Below are 14,537 nucleotides of genomic sequence, written 5' to 3' on the forward strand. Positions count from 1 at the left end.
CAAAATGCAGTGGCTAGACTGCTGGTAAAGAAGACCTGTCTTGGCAAAATTATATTTATCTTAAAGATATTGCACTGGCCAACTTCCTGGCTCAGTTTAAGTTCTCAAGTCCTATATCACATAGCATTGTAGTATATCAGGGACCACATGCCAAGAATGCTTCTATCCATCTAGTCCAAAGATCAAAGGAAGACCTACTGATTCCATCCCCACAGGAAAATGGATCTATATTAGGCCCGGTGAGCTACCCCCCACTTTATGGAATACATTCCTCATATAAGTGTGATTGACTTCCATCCTCATATCATTGAGGGAGGCCTATAAAACACTTCAGAGGTTAGGATGATGGGGCTATAATTATAATTTATTTGAATGTATTATTGCTTATGGTATTGTTTTTGCCAATTGAGATAATACGTTTTTTATTTTGCTCTTGTTCATTGTTCAGTCTGTCATAAATACTGGGCAATAAACAAATGCATATGCATTTTAAGCAGAATGGCATGTGTCTAAAATAAACATCCATGATTTTAAAGAAATTTTTCCTGCATAAGACTATACATTCCTTAGCTTTTGGTGTAGGCTGATTCTATTCCAAGGTCAATTATGGTTTTAGTGATGTGTCATTTTAGTGAAATTTTTAGAAGTAAATAATATAGTAATAATGAAATGGCTTTCTCATAAACTAATCATCGATATATTTCCCTTTAAAAAATCCTTAATTTTCTCTTTGAAAATAACTGGAATAACTGGAAAAATTCTACACTTGAAATCAGTAATAGAATTCTTTGTATTTTTTCAGTTTCCAAGCCGTTCAAATTTCAAGTATTTATCTTCTACAAAATTGTAACGACACATGCTGTCATTAAACATGTTTGATATTCCTTTAATAATGGTTCAACCTCATCCAAAGAATACAATTTTTATATCCCACCACAATACTTAGCCTGTATAAATTCCACGGTAATATTAACAAATCATGAATTTACTGAGAAGGAAGGAAACTAGTTTGTAAGAAAGAGGAACTAAAAACTGTCATCCAGTTGAAATGCTTATGAAAAAATCTACAAAGTTTCCAGTGCAAACCTAATAATTTTGCTCACTAGTTTCATCTACTCTAGTAGACATTGAGTATAAGTTCGTATTTTTAGGAAGTTTTGGGGTTTTATTGAATGATTCCTACTTCCCTCAGCATTTTGTCAGTTTCTGGAACTTTCTTTTCTTCAAAAGACTTTCTAAAGCATTTTGTAACAACCAATGCAGGGCCTTGATATTTTATTTTAAAATTGACTGATGTCCTTCTAGAAAATCTCCTTTAGGAGCCTGCCAACTGAACAATCAAGAGCTGCTAATAAAAAGTTGTTATTAGGTATTGAGTATGCCTTGACACCATTTTCTCTTATCTGCCTCTTTTGTGATCATCCTCACTTATTTAAGTGTTGGATTACAAAGATAGATTATATGCAGATGACTTTTTAAATTGCTTCTGGTTAGCTGGCACCACATGGGAAGATACTGGAGAAGACTTCAAGGAAGCCTGTTTGCTCACTCAACAATAGCCATGCTGCATGGGGAAGTTTGCCAATACAATACTGCTAATGGGACTTTTTTTTTACGAAGACAGGAAGGCAGACAATTCATTAGGGAGAAGTGTTTGTTGTAGCCACCAATGGCTTGAAAACTAACTGTACTCTGGTACAGTTTTGGAAAGCATGCAGTACATTTCTAAAGCATGTTTTAAATTTATAATAGAAACTGTATTAAGATTGGTATGGAAAATCTTGTTTGCAATATCTTCTTTGAAAGGCCTATCAAAATATTTTTCACCCTTGAAAACTTTAAGATGTCTGAACTTTCAACTCCCAGAATTCTCCAGCAAGCATGGGGGAAAAAAAAAATCTCCTAAAATATAGAAATGTCTGTGATTTTTGAGTGGTCTCATTTCCTTTTTAAACCGGTAAGTATTCATCCATCATCTGCATTTGTTATTAATATAAATTGATTGCATGTTAAGCAGCCACACATAATTGCAAAACATGCTTTAAATTTTCAGACAATTGGAAAAAATAATTCCAATTGTTATAGTCATACTCCAGAAGCGTATGGCTAGCTGATGAGAGCTAAATAGCTTGAAATAGATCTATAACTAGTGTCCCTTTATTTCTTTGTTGGTAAACATACCGTAAATTCAAATTTGAAAAAAAGTGATTTTCTCTTCTTGTTGAGCAGTAGCAAGGTGCATTATTTTGTTTTTAGAATTAAGAGGTCCCACCAGAAATTAAGTTAATCCTTTATATGCCTGAGGCTTTCTACAAATTATTGAGCAATTTGACTCTTTTGGGTATTTTGATATAATTACTTTATTGCCTGTTAGAGAAAAAGCAATCTATTTTAGGGACAACAAAAATATTCAGCTATTATGGCTGTAGCAAAGTAATGTAGGGTGATGTGCTTTGAAAATGATAGCCCAGTTTCATTTCTGTGTTTGGAAATGTGAAAGAGATTAAACTGAAAAAAAATTACAGGTAGACTTTGACTTATGAACACAACTGAGTCCAAACTTTCGTTGTTAAGTGAGACAGTTGTTAAATGAATTTTGCCTCATTTTATGACCTTGCTTGCCACAGTTAAGTGAATTACTACAGATGTTAAGTTAGTAATATGGTTGTTAAATTAATCTGGCTTTCCCATTGACTTTGCTTGTCAGAAGGTCGCAAAAGGTGATCGCATGAGTCAATTGTCCAAATTTTGATCACATCAACATGGGGATGCTGCAACAGTTGTAAGTGTGAAAAACGATCATAACTCACTTTTTTCAGTGCCGTTGTAATTTTGAATGGTCACTAAACAAATCAAGGACCACCTGTATTGGCCTATTGAACTCAGTGGCTGGGTTGGCAAAAAGTACCAGATTAAAATAGGATCAGGGAATTTGTGGTTCAGCACACTGTGGTTCCTCGCCATTAAATCAGCATCTTGTGTGAATCAAACAAGGATCCATAGAGGAAGTAAAATGAAAAATAATTGTGGCCGCAATCATGCAACTGAAACTCCATGTAAAAAGGGGTGTGGTTTTGATTATATGATCATGACTATAGTTGTGACTTTTTTGCCCTCCCCTGATACCGTGAAAACAAGCTGTTATATTGCGCTATAAAAAGTTTAAATTATTTGAGCAAAGCTCGTTATACAAATTTATGCATTTGGATTTTTTAAAATCTGGGTTTAGGATTAAATATGTCATCTGGATCTAGCCAATGAATTATTAGGCGAAGTAGTATCTTCAGATGTGTTGGAAATCCACCATTTCAGATGAGCATAGAATTATAACAATAATAATACACTGAGCTCATATTCTTTCTAGTTGCTCAAGGTAATGAATATGAGTGTTATTCATTAGATCTTCCCAATCTTAATAAAGTCCTTAACTTCCCAGGGAAGACTGTGTGACTGACTGAGATTATCTAATGATTGTATTGTTCAACAGGCTCCTATTTGGTTTTCAGGTCCATTCAATCCTTCAACAGGTGCATTATGCCCTCCCCCCCAAAAAAACCCAGTCAAATATACCTGTAATTTGTAGTAATAAAGATATAAACCATGGCCTGAGTTTCACATGGCAAAGCTTCAGTAAACGTTTGTTAAATAAATCAGAATGACTTATTCACACAACCTATCAGCTCCTTTCCAGGCAAACTACATCATGAGTTCAATGAGTTGTGTGAACCAGGCCAAAGTCAGGAAGAACAACTTAGATCCCTTTCACTCTCTGGAACATATCAGCCATTTGAGACTAAGGTAGTGTTACCATTTTTTTGTAAACATATCTGGAATATCTTGATTGGGAATATCTGAAAAGTAGACATGTACCAAAAGCTGACAAGGAGCCAAAGGGAATGAAATAGAATTGCTTGCATAATATCTATTTGGGATCCTGCAGGATCCAATCCTGGTGAATCTGACCCTTGAAACAAATGCTTTTTAATGGCCATTTTCCTGCAAGGCTGCCTTTTTGTAGGAGCAAAGAATACCTCTTTTCTGAATGTCTCAGTCTTCTGTGTAATGCCTGAATCATGTCCTTCGTTATTAATTTCTTGGTCATAGTTAATGATTTTATCATCATTGAACTTGGTTAGGTGTTTCAAATAAGTTTCTAGTTAATGCCTAATCTGGCCTTCTGTATACAGTCCCAAGACTGCAATAGCTACCGTCAAGATGTAATTCTTTCATCTGTGCTTGTGTGACATCCAGTGGTGAATTATTTAAAAAGGCCAGCCTGTCTGTACCGAAGGAGCAGCAATGCCTTGGAGGACTGTAGCATGTACTTCCTAATGCAGCATGAGGGTAGTAGGTTGTATATACAATACACAGTTGCTGAAGTTAGGCTGTCCTGCAAAGGTTATTTGAAAAAAACTCTCATTTCACATTGTTTTAAAGAGAAGTATGCTACAATTGAGAGTTTCCCTAATGACTTCCATTGCCATGGGAGAAAAAGCAACTCGGGAAGGAATTGATTCTTCAAACTGAACCAAGCCATCCATCCTGGACGTGCTAGACTTTGCTCTGTCACCTGGAATATCCATTAATCATTTAGCCCACATTCCTGATGTCAGCAGGAAGATGGTTAGAAAGTCAATATGGTAGCCACGAGGCACATGAAAAAGAGCAGGGCTTAAATTACATTCTGTACTGGGTGGCTGCCATCATGACTTTTTTGACTCCCCCCCCTCATGTTTAGGTCTCTTCGTTTATATCAGTAAGTTCATCAGTTCAGTATTTATAGTTGAATCGTATGCATGTACAGGTAGTCCTCGATTTATGACCACAACTGAGCCCCAAATTTCTGTTGTTAAGCAAGACAGTTTATAAGTGTGTTTTACCCAGGGGTGAAATCCAGCAGGTTCTGACAGGTTCTGGAGAACTGGTAGCGGAAATTTTGAGCAGTTCGGAGAACCGGTAGCGGAAATTTTGAGTAGTTCTGAGAACCGGCAAATACCACCTCTGGCTGGCCCCAGTGTGGGGTGGGAATGGAGATTTTGCAATATCCTTCCCCCAGGATTGGGAGAGGGAATGGGGATTTTGCAGTATCCTTCCCCTGCCACGCCCACCAAGCCACACCACGCCCACCAAGCCACGCCCACAGAACCGGTAGTAAAAGCATAAAAGCATTTGGATTTCACCCCTGGTTTTACCCTATTTTATGACCCTCTCTTGTCACAGTTAAGTGAATCACTACACTTGTCAAGTTACGTAGTAATATGATCATTAAGTGAATCTGGCATTCCCATTGTCTTTGCTTGTGAGAAGGTCGCAAAAGGGGATCCCATGACCTTGGGACACTGCAACTGTCATAAATATGAGCCAGTTGCCAGGCATCTGAATTGTGATCATATGACCATGGGGCTGCTGCAGTAGTCGTAAGGTTGAAAAATGGTCATAAGTCACTTTTTTCAGGGCTGTTGTAATTTCGGTTACAACTGAAATGAATGGTTGTAAATTGAGAGCTATCTGCACTTTTGAAAAAAGTCAGAAAAAAGTTATTATATCTGGGTTCCAAAACTAATGCAGATGTAAGCAACAAACAAATCAATAAACAGATTTCTGAACTTTATCTCCCTTCAGTGGCCGCCACCAGGTTAAAGTCCGGTCATCTGGATTCTAAGCTGCTGAGACTGCTGAAGGCTGCTCTAAACCTTCATTAGTTTCACACTGTTTTAGAAATACTTCTTGGTAAAAATAGTGCTGCTATGCACAGTTTTGCAAAACTCTGACTATTTTATTAAATATTTTCCCACTTGGGTGAGACATCAGGGAACAAATAAACATGCCTGCTTTAAACTCTGAAGAGTAGCAGAAATATAAAACCTCATGTTTGTGATGCATTTAGGTAATTTTAGAGTTGTTTAATGTAGCACAAAATAGCAATACTTTTATCATTGACTGAACTAAAAAAAAACCAGTGCTGTGTAGAACTGCAGCTGGTTTGACCTTGAATAGGTGATCAGAAGGGGCTGTAGGCTAGACTGGGAAGTCAGAAAATATCCAAAAGGCAATCCCCCGTGCCCTACTGTTGTAATCAAAGATTGAATTTAATTCAAGGAAGCCATTAACTTTTACTTTATGATCTTATGGAATTCCTATTCCCCCCCCTCCTGTTTTTTTTAAAGGCAAGAAGCTGCACCGGAGATCCCCAGCTCCTCCTACTGGTGGTAGGACTGCCTGGGATCGCATATTTCTAAAATAATCACTTTTCTTGATTTGTATGGACTTTCTCTGAGTCTAGTGGATAAAGCTGAAAAAGGGGCATTATCTAACTGAACAGAAGGAGAATCAAAACTTATCCAGAAGTTAAAAGTGTAATTACTTTTAAACCAACATCTGCTTCCTCTTAAATTCATAAACTCTTTCATTTTACTGTTACACAAATGTCTATAAATATCTACTATTTTAATGGATGCATTCTACATTCTTTTAAAAACAAGTATCGGATTTGGCTGCAGAGAGGTTTTGAGCTCAGGGCCGTAAGCCAAAGGTTACCAGTCAGGAAAGAGAAACAACAGCTGTGCCGCTCACATTGGTGAATAAGAGAAAGTCTACAGGACTACCAAGTCATACTAAAGGTCTGTTTTCCTTTGCTGATGGCAAGACAAATGTTGTGATATAAAAAAAGAGAATCTTCACTTGCTGGTTGGAACAATTTAATACTTGATTATGGCAACAAGCACCAATCTACAAGGATTTAATCTGGAAGAAAACAAAGATAATGTATATGAAACAGTCCTTGGTGAGATTAAATACTTGGAGCTGCCTTTAGGAATCACTTTAGGGTAAGTACCGTACTATAAAGAACTCTTAATTCTGTTGATTCCATTTTTCAGTTTTTGCTTTATTTGTTTATTCATTTATTCTTGTTACAAAATGCAGAGCTATTGCACCATTCCTCCTAACCTCAGTGGACCTGTTTCTAAAGTATCTAAGTCAAAATTGTACCTCAAAATTGCAACATAACAACAGTGAATTTCTTTTCTCTCATTAGGTTCACAACACTGATGTTAAATTAATTTAAAAGGCTGTTCTTTCATCTCTGAGACTTTATTTGGCTTTCTCTTTTAAGTCAGTTTTGCTGATGGTAGATTGTGGTTGGATTGAAGTATATGCAAGTCCAATTTTGTCCCTTTTTCTTATTTTAAATCACTCCACTCCCTGCACGAAACTTTATTATTATTATTATTATTAAAACTTGTGTCTGCTGCTAATTATAACTCATGGAATAAAGTACAGAATTCTCTGATATTCATAATAGCAAATTTAGTATATGTTAAGATACAGCAGCCTGAAATAAATAGGAAATATTTGTATTTTCATTGTCATTGTATATATTAAATTGCAAGGCATGACTCTCAAGTTTATTTTTAGTACCTGCCAGACTATTTTAAAATAGCAGAGTGTTACTTTAAGTATCAGTTTACTAGAGAAATTGTATTTATTCCAAGTCATGGTCCTGGTGAATTTTCTTCCTGTAATAATATATAACATCTTATAATATGAAAAAGGGGTAGAATGGAGTCAAATAGAATAGAATAGAATAGAATAGAATAGAATAACAGAGTTGGAAGGGACCTTGGAGGTCTTCTAGTCCAACCCACTGCTTAAGCAGGAAACCCTACACCACTTCAGACAAATGGTTATCCAACATCTTAAAATTTTCCAGCGTTGGAGCATTCACAACTTCTGCAGGCAAGTTGTTCCACTGATTAATTGTACTGTCAGAAAATTTCTTCTTAGTTCTAAATTGCTTCTCTCTTTGATTAGTTTCCACCCATTGCTTCTAGTTCTACCCTCAGGTGCTTTGGAGAATAGTTTGACTCCCTCTTCTTTGTGGCAACCCGAGATATTGGAACATTGCTATCATGTCTCCCCTAGTCCTTCTTTTCATTAAACTAGACATACCCAGTTCCTGCAACCATTCTTCATATGTTTTAGCCTCCAGTCCAGTGGTGGGTTTCAAAATTTTTTACTACCAGTTCTGTGGATGTGGCTTGGTGGGCATGGCATGGCTTGGTGGGCATGGCTTGGTAGGCATGGCAGGGGAAGGATACTGTAAAATCTCCATTCCCACCCAAATCCAGGGAAAGGTTACTGCAAAATCCCCATTTCCTCCCAATCAGCTGGGACTCAGGAGGTAGAGAATAGATGGGGGTGGGGCCACTCAGAGGTGGTATTTATCGGTTCTCCAAACTACTCAAAATTTCCGCTACTGGTTCTCCAGAACTGGTCAGAACCTGCTGAAACCCACCTCTGCTCCAGTCCCCTAATCACCTTTGTTGCTCTTCTCTGCACTCTTTCTAGAGTCTCAACATCTTTTTCACATCGCGGTGACCAAAACTGAATGCAGTATTTCAAGTGTGGCCTTTCCAAAGCATTATAAAGTGGTATTAACACTTCACGTGATCTTGATTCTATCCCTCTGTTTATGCAGCCCAGAACTGTGTTGGCTTTTTTGGCAGCTGCTGCACACTGCTGGCTCATATCTAAATGGTTATCCACTAGGACTCCAAGATTCCTCTCACAGTTACTACTATTGAGCAAGGTACTTTTGAGAGAAAAGTAGTGTAGTCTCATGTAACCAGAATGAACATTACATTTTAGGCTGACCTTTTTTCTTTTCTTTTTTTTTAACTCCAATGCTGTATGGTCTCACGATCACTTCAAAAGAGTATATATAACAAATAGCAAAATAATTGTAATGGCAAACAAACTTCAATAAGACTCTATTTACTTATCTAAACAGATAGGCAGAATAGGCCACCCTGTTGATTTTGCTTATCGGAAGGTGGTGGAGACTATCTGAATTCATTGTCATGTGACTGTAGGGACCCTGCGACTGCCACAATTTTGTGAATAAAACTGATACAAACATCACAAAAATTTCATTTCCACAGGAGAATAATGGATCCTGGATTTTTCATGCATTCTTTAAGTTGGCAGATTTTAGGTCCCTTGATTCAAAAATGGTTGCCACCAGGGGTGAAATCCAGCAGGTTCTGACAGGTTATGGAGAACCGGTAGCGGAAATTTTGAGTAGTTCAGAGAACTGGCAAATACCACCTCTGGCTGGCCCCCGAGTGGGGTGGGAATGGAGATTTTGCAGTATCCTTTCCCTACCACACCCACCAAGCCACACCACGCCCATCAAGCCACACCCACAGAAATCCAAAAATTTGGATTTCACCACTGGTTGCCACCTATTGTATTGCAGAGGTTCCCCTAACCCATGGACTGGTTTCTGGTTCATAGCCCATTGTGAATTGGGCTGTGAAAGCAGCAGGCAAGTGCACAAAGCTTTATTTGCATATGCTCTGGATTAGATTGTGAGTGCATAATCTCTTCTCCACTGCTAGCCCACGGAACCAAAAAGGTTGGGGATCGCTGTTATACTGTTTGGGCTAACTTGAAGGTACAAACAGACAATCACAATGAGACTATTAGTAATAGATGAGTCAGTCTAAAAAAAACCAATTAGAAAAATAGGGTAGAAGTACAGTGAATAAAATTCAATAAAACAAGACAATCATTATTTCAAGGAAGATATGCCATGGTCATGGAAAGCTCTGGATTATGCAAATTGGGAGATAGGAGGAAATGAAATGAGCACCCTGAGAAATACTGGCTGCCTTCCCCTTCACAAGGAGAAAAGTGTAGGATGCAACATTTTTATTCCAAGATCCACCTTGTGTCAAGAGCAGGATATCTAAATAGAGTTAGACCGGCTTAGCACTTGAATGGTGGTGTACTTTGGGTTTCAGAGTCTAGTTTGGGAAATTAAAAAAAAAAAGTTGAAGAAAAAGACCAGGTATGTCCATAGGGTAAGGTAACAAATAAATCAAGCTGGTAGCAATGATGATGCAACTGTAAGGTTTCCGTTTTTTTAAAAAATATCTTTATTGACACAGTACCCCCCGTCCTTTATACTATATAATTTTTTAAAAAAATCCACCTAGGGCTCTGCCAACTTCTGCCCTACATCCTGGTTATAATAAGCACATAAATTTAATAATAAATAAATAAATATACTAGTCTTGGTCATATTCAAAGAATACAGATTCTTAGGCAAGAACTAATTATATTTCCTTTTTTAAAAAATAAAAGAATGCATTTCTCCTTCAAAAGAAGATGCTGTTGTCCAGGGCCGGATTTTCCTATAGGCTAACTAGGCTTCAGCCTAGGGCCTCAAGATCAAGAGGGGCCTACACAGTGATGGGATTCTGGGGGTTCTAGGGGGTTCGGCCGATTAGAGATGAGGATGAAGGGTAATATTGGTTTTTTACAAAAATAGATGAGGAATAAATATGGCAAAAAGGAAATAGAGAAATTGTAAATTTAATTGAAATGACTAAACACTGTTTAAATTTGTGAACCGGCCAAATACTCTGTTCAAAGAAAATACATTGTATGTTTGTATGTGTGTTTCTAATTATTGCTATTTATTCATATTTGTTCTCTTTTATTCTTTAAAGTTTAACAATTCATTCTTTATCTTAATATCTTTATATTTGTTTGGGGTTGGCTTTCTTCCCTTTCATCTTTTTTATTGTACAGCGATCTTTCTCCTCAAACCTACCACCTCTCTCTTTTCTTTCCTTCTTACTTTCTCTTCCTCCCCCTCTTCTCCTCTTCTCCTCCCTACTTCCTCTTCCTTTCTCCTTCTCCTCCTCTCTTCCTCCCTCTCTTACCCTCCCTCCTACTCTAATTTCCCTTCCTTCATCCCTCTCTATTGCTGTATCCTTTTATGCATATGGACTACTCAGAGGGCTGAAAAAGTTATTTCTGACTGGTCCTCGCACTTTTGACCAGTCCTTGAACTTACAACTGTCCTCACATTTTACGTTTTTGCCCTATCTTGTCACCATGGTGAAGAGAAGCAGTGGTGAAATGAGTGACATGGTTGTTAAGAAAGCTGCACGGGCATAAATGTGAGGATGGTCATAAGTGTGAGGACCGGTCAAAAGTGCGAGGCCCAGTCAGAAATGACTTTTTTCAGCCCTCTGGGTAGTCCTTTTGTGCATATGGACTACTCAGAGGGCTGAAAAAGTTATTTTTGACTGGTCCTCACACTTTTGACCAGTCCTCGAACTTACGACTGTCCTCACATTTTACGTTTTTGCCCTATCTTGTCACCATGGTGAAGAAAAGCAGTTGTGAAATGAGTGACATGGTTGTTAAGAAAGCTGCACGGGCATAAATGTGAGGATGGTCATAAGTGTGAGGACCGGTCAAAAGTGCAAGGCCCAGTCAGAAATGACTTTTTTCAGCCCTCTGAAAAAAGTCTATGCACATAGCCACGCCCACCCGGTCACATGACGAGCTACCCATGCCTACACAGTCACGTGACCAGCTAGCCACGCCCACTGTCACATGATTGCCAAGCCACACCCCCAACTAAGTCACGCCCACAGAACTTGTTGTTAAAAAAATTGAATCCCACCACTGGTGAAAGGGCCTCATAAGTGGAATAGCCTAGGGCCTCTTTTCATCTAAATCCGGCCCTGCTGTTGTCTCAAAATTAAAAGAATCTAATTTTTTGAAAAAAAAGTGTTTCCAATATTTTAATTACCTCATCCCCTTTGCAGGAACTCAGGTATGTTCAGCAGGTGAGATTGATGCAACATCTTCTGATAAAATTAAACCAGAAGGTAGAAAACATTTGGCTAACCAGATGTTGCATTATGCTCCATACCTCTGGAACTTCAGCAACATTGGGTCAGCTGCAGATTCCTCTCCTAGTTGTTAAACCTTGAGATGGCCTTTCGACTTTTTTTAGAAGCCACTGTCAGAAGAAATATCCTTCTGGGTTCAGTTCCAAGTGAGGAAAAAGACACTGAAAACATGGAGACTGCTTGGAAAGATGGTTAAATGATGGACAGGATCACATAGTTTGAGTTCCTGAACAGAAAAGGGCAGAGATGCTGAGTGTGCCTTGGTTTTATACCCTCTCTGGCTTTGAACTTATTGGGGATCAGAAAGAGTATCCCGATTGGTTATCAGACTCCCAGGGGGTGGGGGTCTTAGCTAGCCTTGCTGGCTGATGTAATCTTCTCAGGTGCCATGTGGTGAGTTTCTGTTGCTAGATGGGTCCCATTGTGTTGCAGATGATGATCCTTTGACAAAGGATTGGGTTTCTGCCTCTGGCCCATTGACAAAAGGGCGGGGGGGGGGGAGGCAGGAAGATGGGAGCTGCTTTGTCTTTAAAACATGTTTCTCCATTTCTCATCCAGGGAAATATATTCTGCCTTTTAAATATTTCCTAAAATATTTCATTCTTCTAGGAAAGAGGTGGGTGCTAACTTCCTACACCACTCTTACACCAGAAGAGAACAGAAGGGGATGCTTAGTGCCTCATCAACCTTGGCAACTTTAAGATGTGTGAAAATTTAACTGGCTGGGGAATCCTGGGAATTGGAATCTAGACATCTTAAAGCTGCCCAGGTTGAGAAACAGCGCCTTATACACTCCTCCCTTTTCACTCCAAGGAGGGAAAAAAAAATGCATAGAACATTCTGCACACTTTTAGGCATGCAAGCAAGGTGCTTTTAGAACCCAGATTGAAACCCCCCCCCACCCCCCCCCCCACGCACACACAAGTGTTCCGGACTACAAGGAGCATGGGAGTTGTAGTTTTGACACATCTGGAGGCCGCCAGCCGCTCTGAAGGTCGCGGGAGCCCGCCCTCCTCGCCGATTGGCTCCCTTCGACTCCGCAACGGGGTGGCCCCGCCCTTTCCCCCGCCCCCGCTCCCTTTGGCTTGTCTCTCCGTCTCCCTCCCTGCCTCCCTCCCCTCCGCTCCCATGCAAGATGGCGGAGAGCCTGCCGGAGCATGAGCGGATCCTGCAGGAGATTGAGAGTACGGAGACGGCCTGTGTGGGACCCACCTTGAGGTGAGCGCCGTGCGGGCGGTGGGGAGTCCGAAAGCAGGTGCCGCATCCGTCGCGGAGGCCGTGTAAACCCTCGGTCGGTCTCCCCCTATTTTGCAATGACAGCCTCGCATTCGGGGAGCCCCGGCGCCTCTGCCAAGCAAAATGAAGGGGCGAGGTGGTTGCAGCTCCCCCTCCCCCGGGAGTCTCCTTGCCTTTCCAGATGCGTGAGGTGGGAGGGGGCGGTTTCCCTTCCATTGAATTTCCCTGCCCGTGGCTTGGTAGGACTCCTTTCCCCGGCGAAGGGGAGGACCAACTTCACCTCTGCCCCCCCCACCCCTCGTTCCCCTTAAGAAAGGCATCTTCTTGACTCACCTGGCCGCTCACCTGTCCTCCGAGGAGTCCCATCACCAGGCTAAGCAGCCCCTTACTTTCCTCTGGAATCAGGGTGGGAAGTGCAGCTTCTCAGAAGCCCAAGCTGGGATGCCCATTTGTGTGGGGTGCCCGGGTTTCCCTCTGTTCTGACAACCTGTCAAACGGACATGTGAAAGGCTGGCCAGAGCCCTCCTTTCTCCACTGAAGTTCTCCTCCGGTCAGGATCAGCTTATTCACAGTCTCCCACACCTGCCCTCCTCCCCCGGGGAGTGTGTAAGTGTGCCATGGAGACACTCTTTTCTTCTTTTCCTTCCTTCATTGTTTATTTCTTGACACTTCTGAGGCTTACCCATAACAAGCCTCTGGCTGTTTCCTTTGGTGAAATAATTGTGCAATGCAATATCTGGATAGGGGGGGAAAAAAGGCATGGAGGTGAAGTTGTCTTTGTAAACCTTGATGTCCTCTTTAAGTGTTTTGGGACCAGCGAGTTTCCTTTCGTAGTTCTAAATCGGCTTCCTCTGAAGTGGTGTTTGACAGTTTTATTTGGAAATAAAACAGTATTTTGCTTCTAGTGATACGCTCAGTAGTAGCGTCCTATGTAAAAGAAGTGGAGCGGCTCTGTTGTTCTAACTAATTACACATTGCTGTGTAATACTATGGATTTACTTTCTACTACAAAGATATGGGTGGGTCTTTATTGTCTGGAAATGGGAAGACTTCAGAATATGTAGCACTGTGATTCTCCTTCCGCTCCATCTGCATTGGTCTTGTTCCATGGAATAATGTTTTAGGATGATGCAATTACATCTTTTGTTGATGAATGTTTACTGATATAGTACTGCTATCGTATGATTACATCTGGTATCTAGAATATATACTGGCTATATTACTTTACTGTTATGAAACCTTTGTCCTCTGTCTTTCCGGCTTTCTGTTGATTTGGCTCATACAACATGCTAAGCCAAAAACAACATATTATGGCTTAGAATATTGCCTAAATTGAGGAATTGTAATTTGTAAACCATGGTTTATAGCTTAGCACTGAGATGCAAAAACAGGTTGTATTTATTGATTCAATACTAAGGTTTTCAAGGGCTTACTTGCTGAAGGCACACGATAAATTGTAAACTTTACCCATTGAAAGTATGTACAGTATTTAGTAAATGACATAATTATGTATACCAAAATATAATTACTTAAAGTCATAAGACAAATTGATTCTAATACTTTGAATGTTTTTTATGAGACAAT

At 39.9% G+C, this 14,537-nt stretch overlaps 1 protein-coding gene across 9 annotated transcripts in view; it reads left to right on the forward strand.

Annotated features, from left to right (window-relative positions):
• The first annotated feature begins 6,606 nt into the window (after window positions 1-6,606).
• Window positions 6,607-14,537, forward strand: part of EXOC6 (exocyst complex component 6) — a 114,448-nt gene continuing 106,517 nt past the window's right edge. For 3 of the 9 annotated variants that reach the window (XM_034430428.3, XM_034430429.3, XM_087871706.1), the window contains exon 1: window positions 6,617-6,827. In XM_034430428.3, the coding sequence (XP_034286319.2) occupies window positions 6,712-6,827 (116 nt within the window). In that variant the 5' untranslated portion in view covers window positions 6,617-6,711. Of the gene's footprint in view, window positions 6,828-12,192; window positions 12,936-14,537 lie in introns of those variants that run through there. The other 6 variants (XM_034430430.3, XM_034430432.3, XM_034430434.2 and 3 more) reach the window with 3 other exon arrangements.

This window comes from Pantherophis guttatus, chromosome 6 (genome assembly GCF_059756535.1).
Source record: "Pantherophis guttatus breed Tessera chromosome 6, ASM5975653v1, whole genome shotgun sequence".
Lineage (NCBI taxonomy): Eukaryota > Metazoa > Chordata > Lepidosauria > Squamata > Colubridae > Pantherophis > Pantherophis guttatus.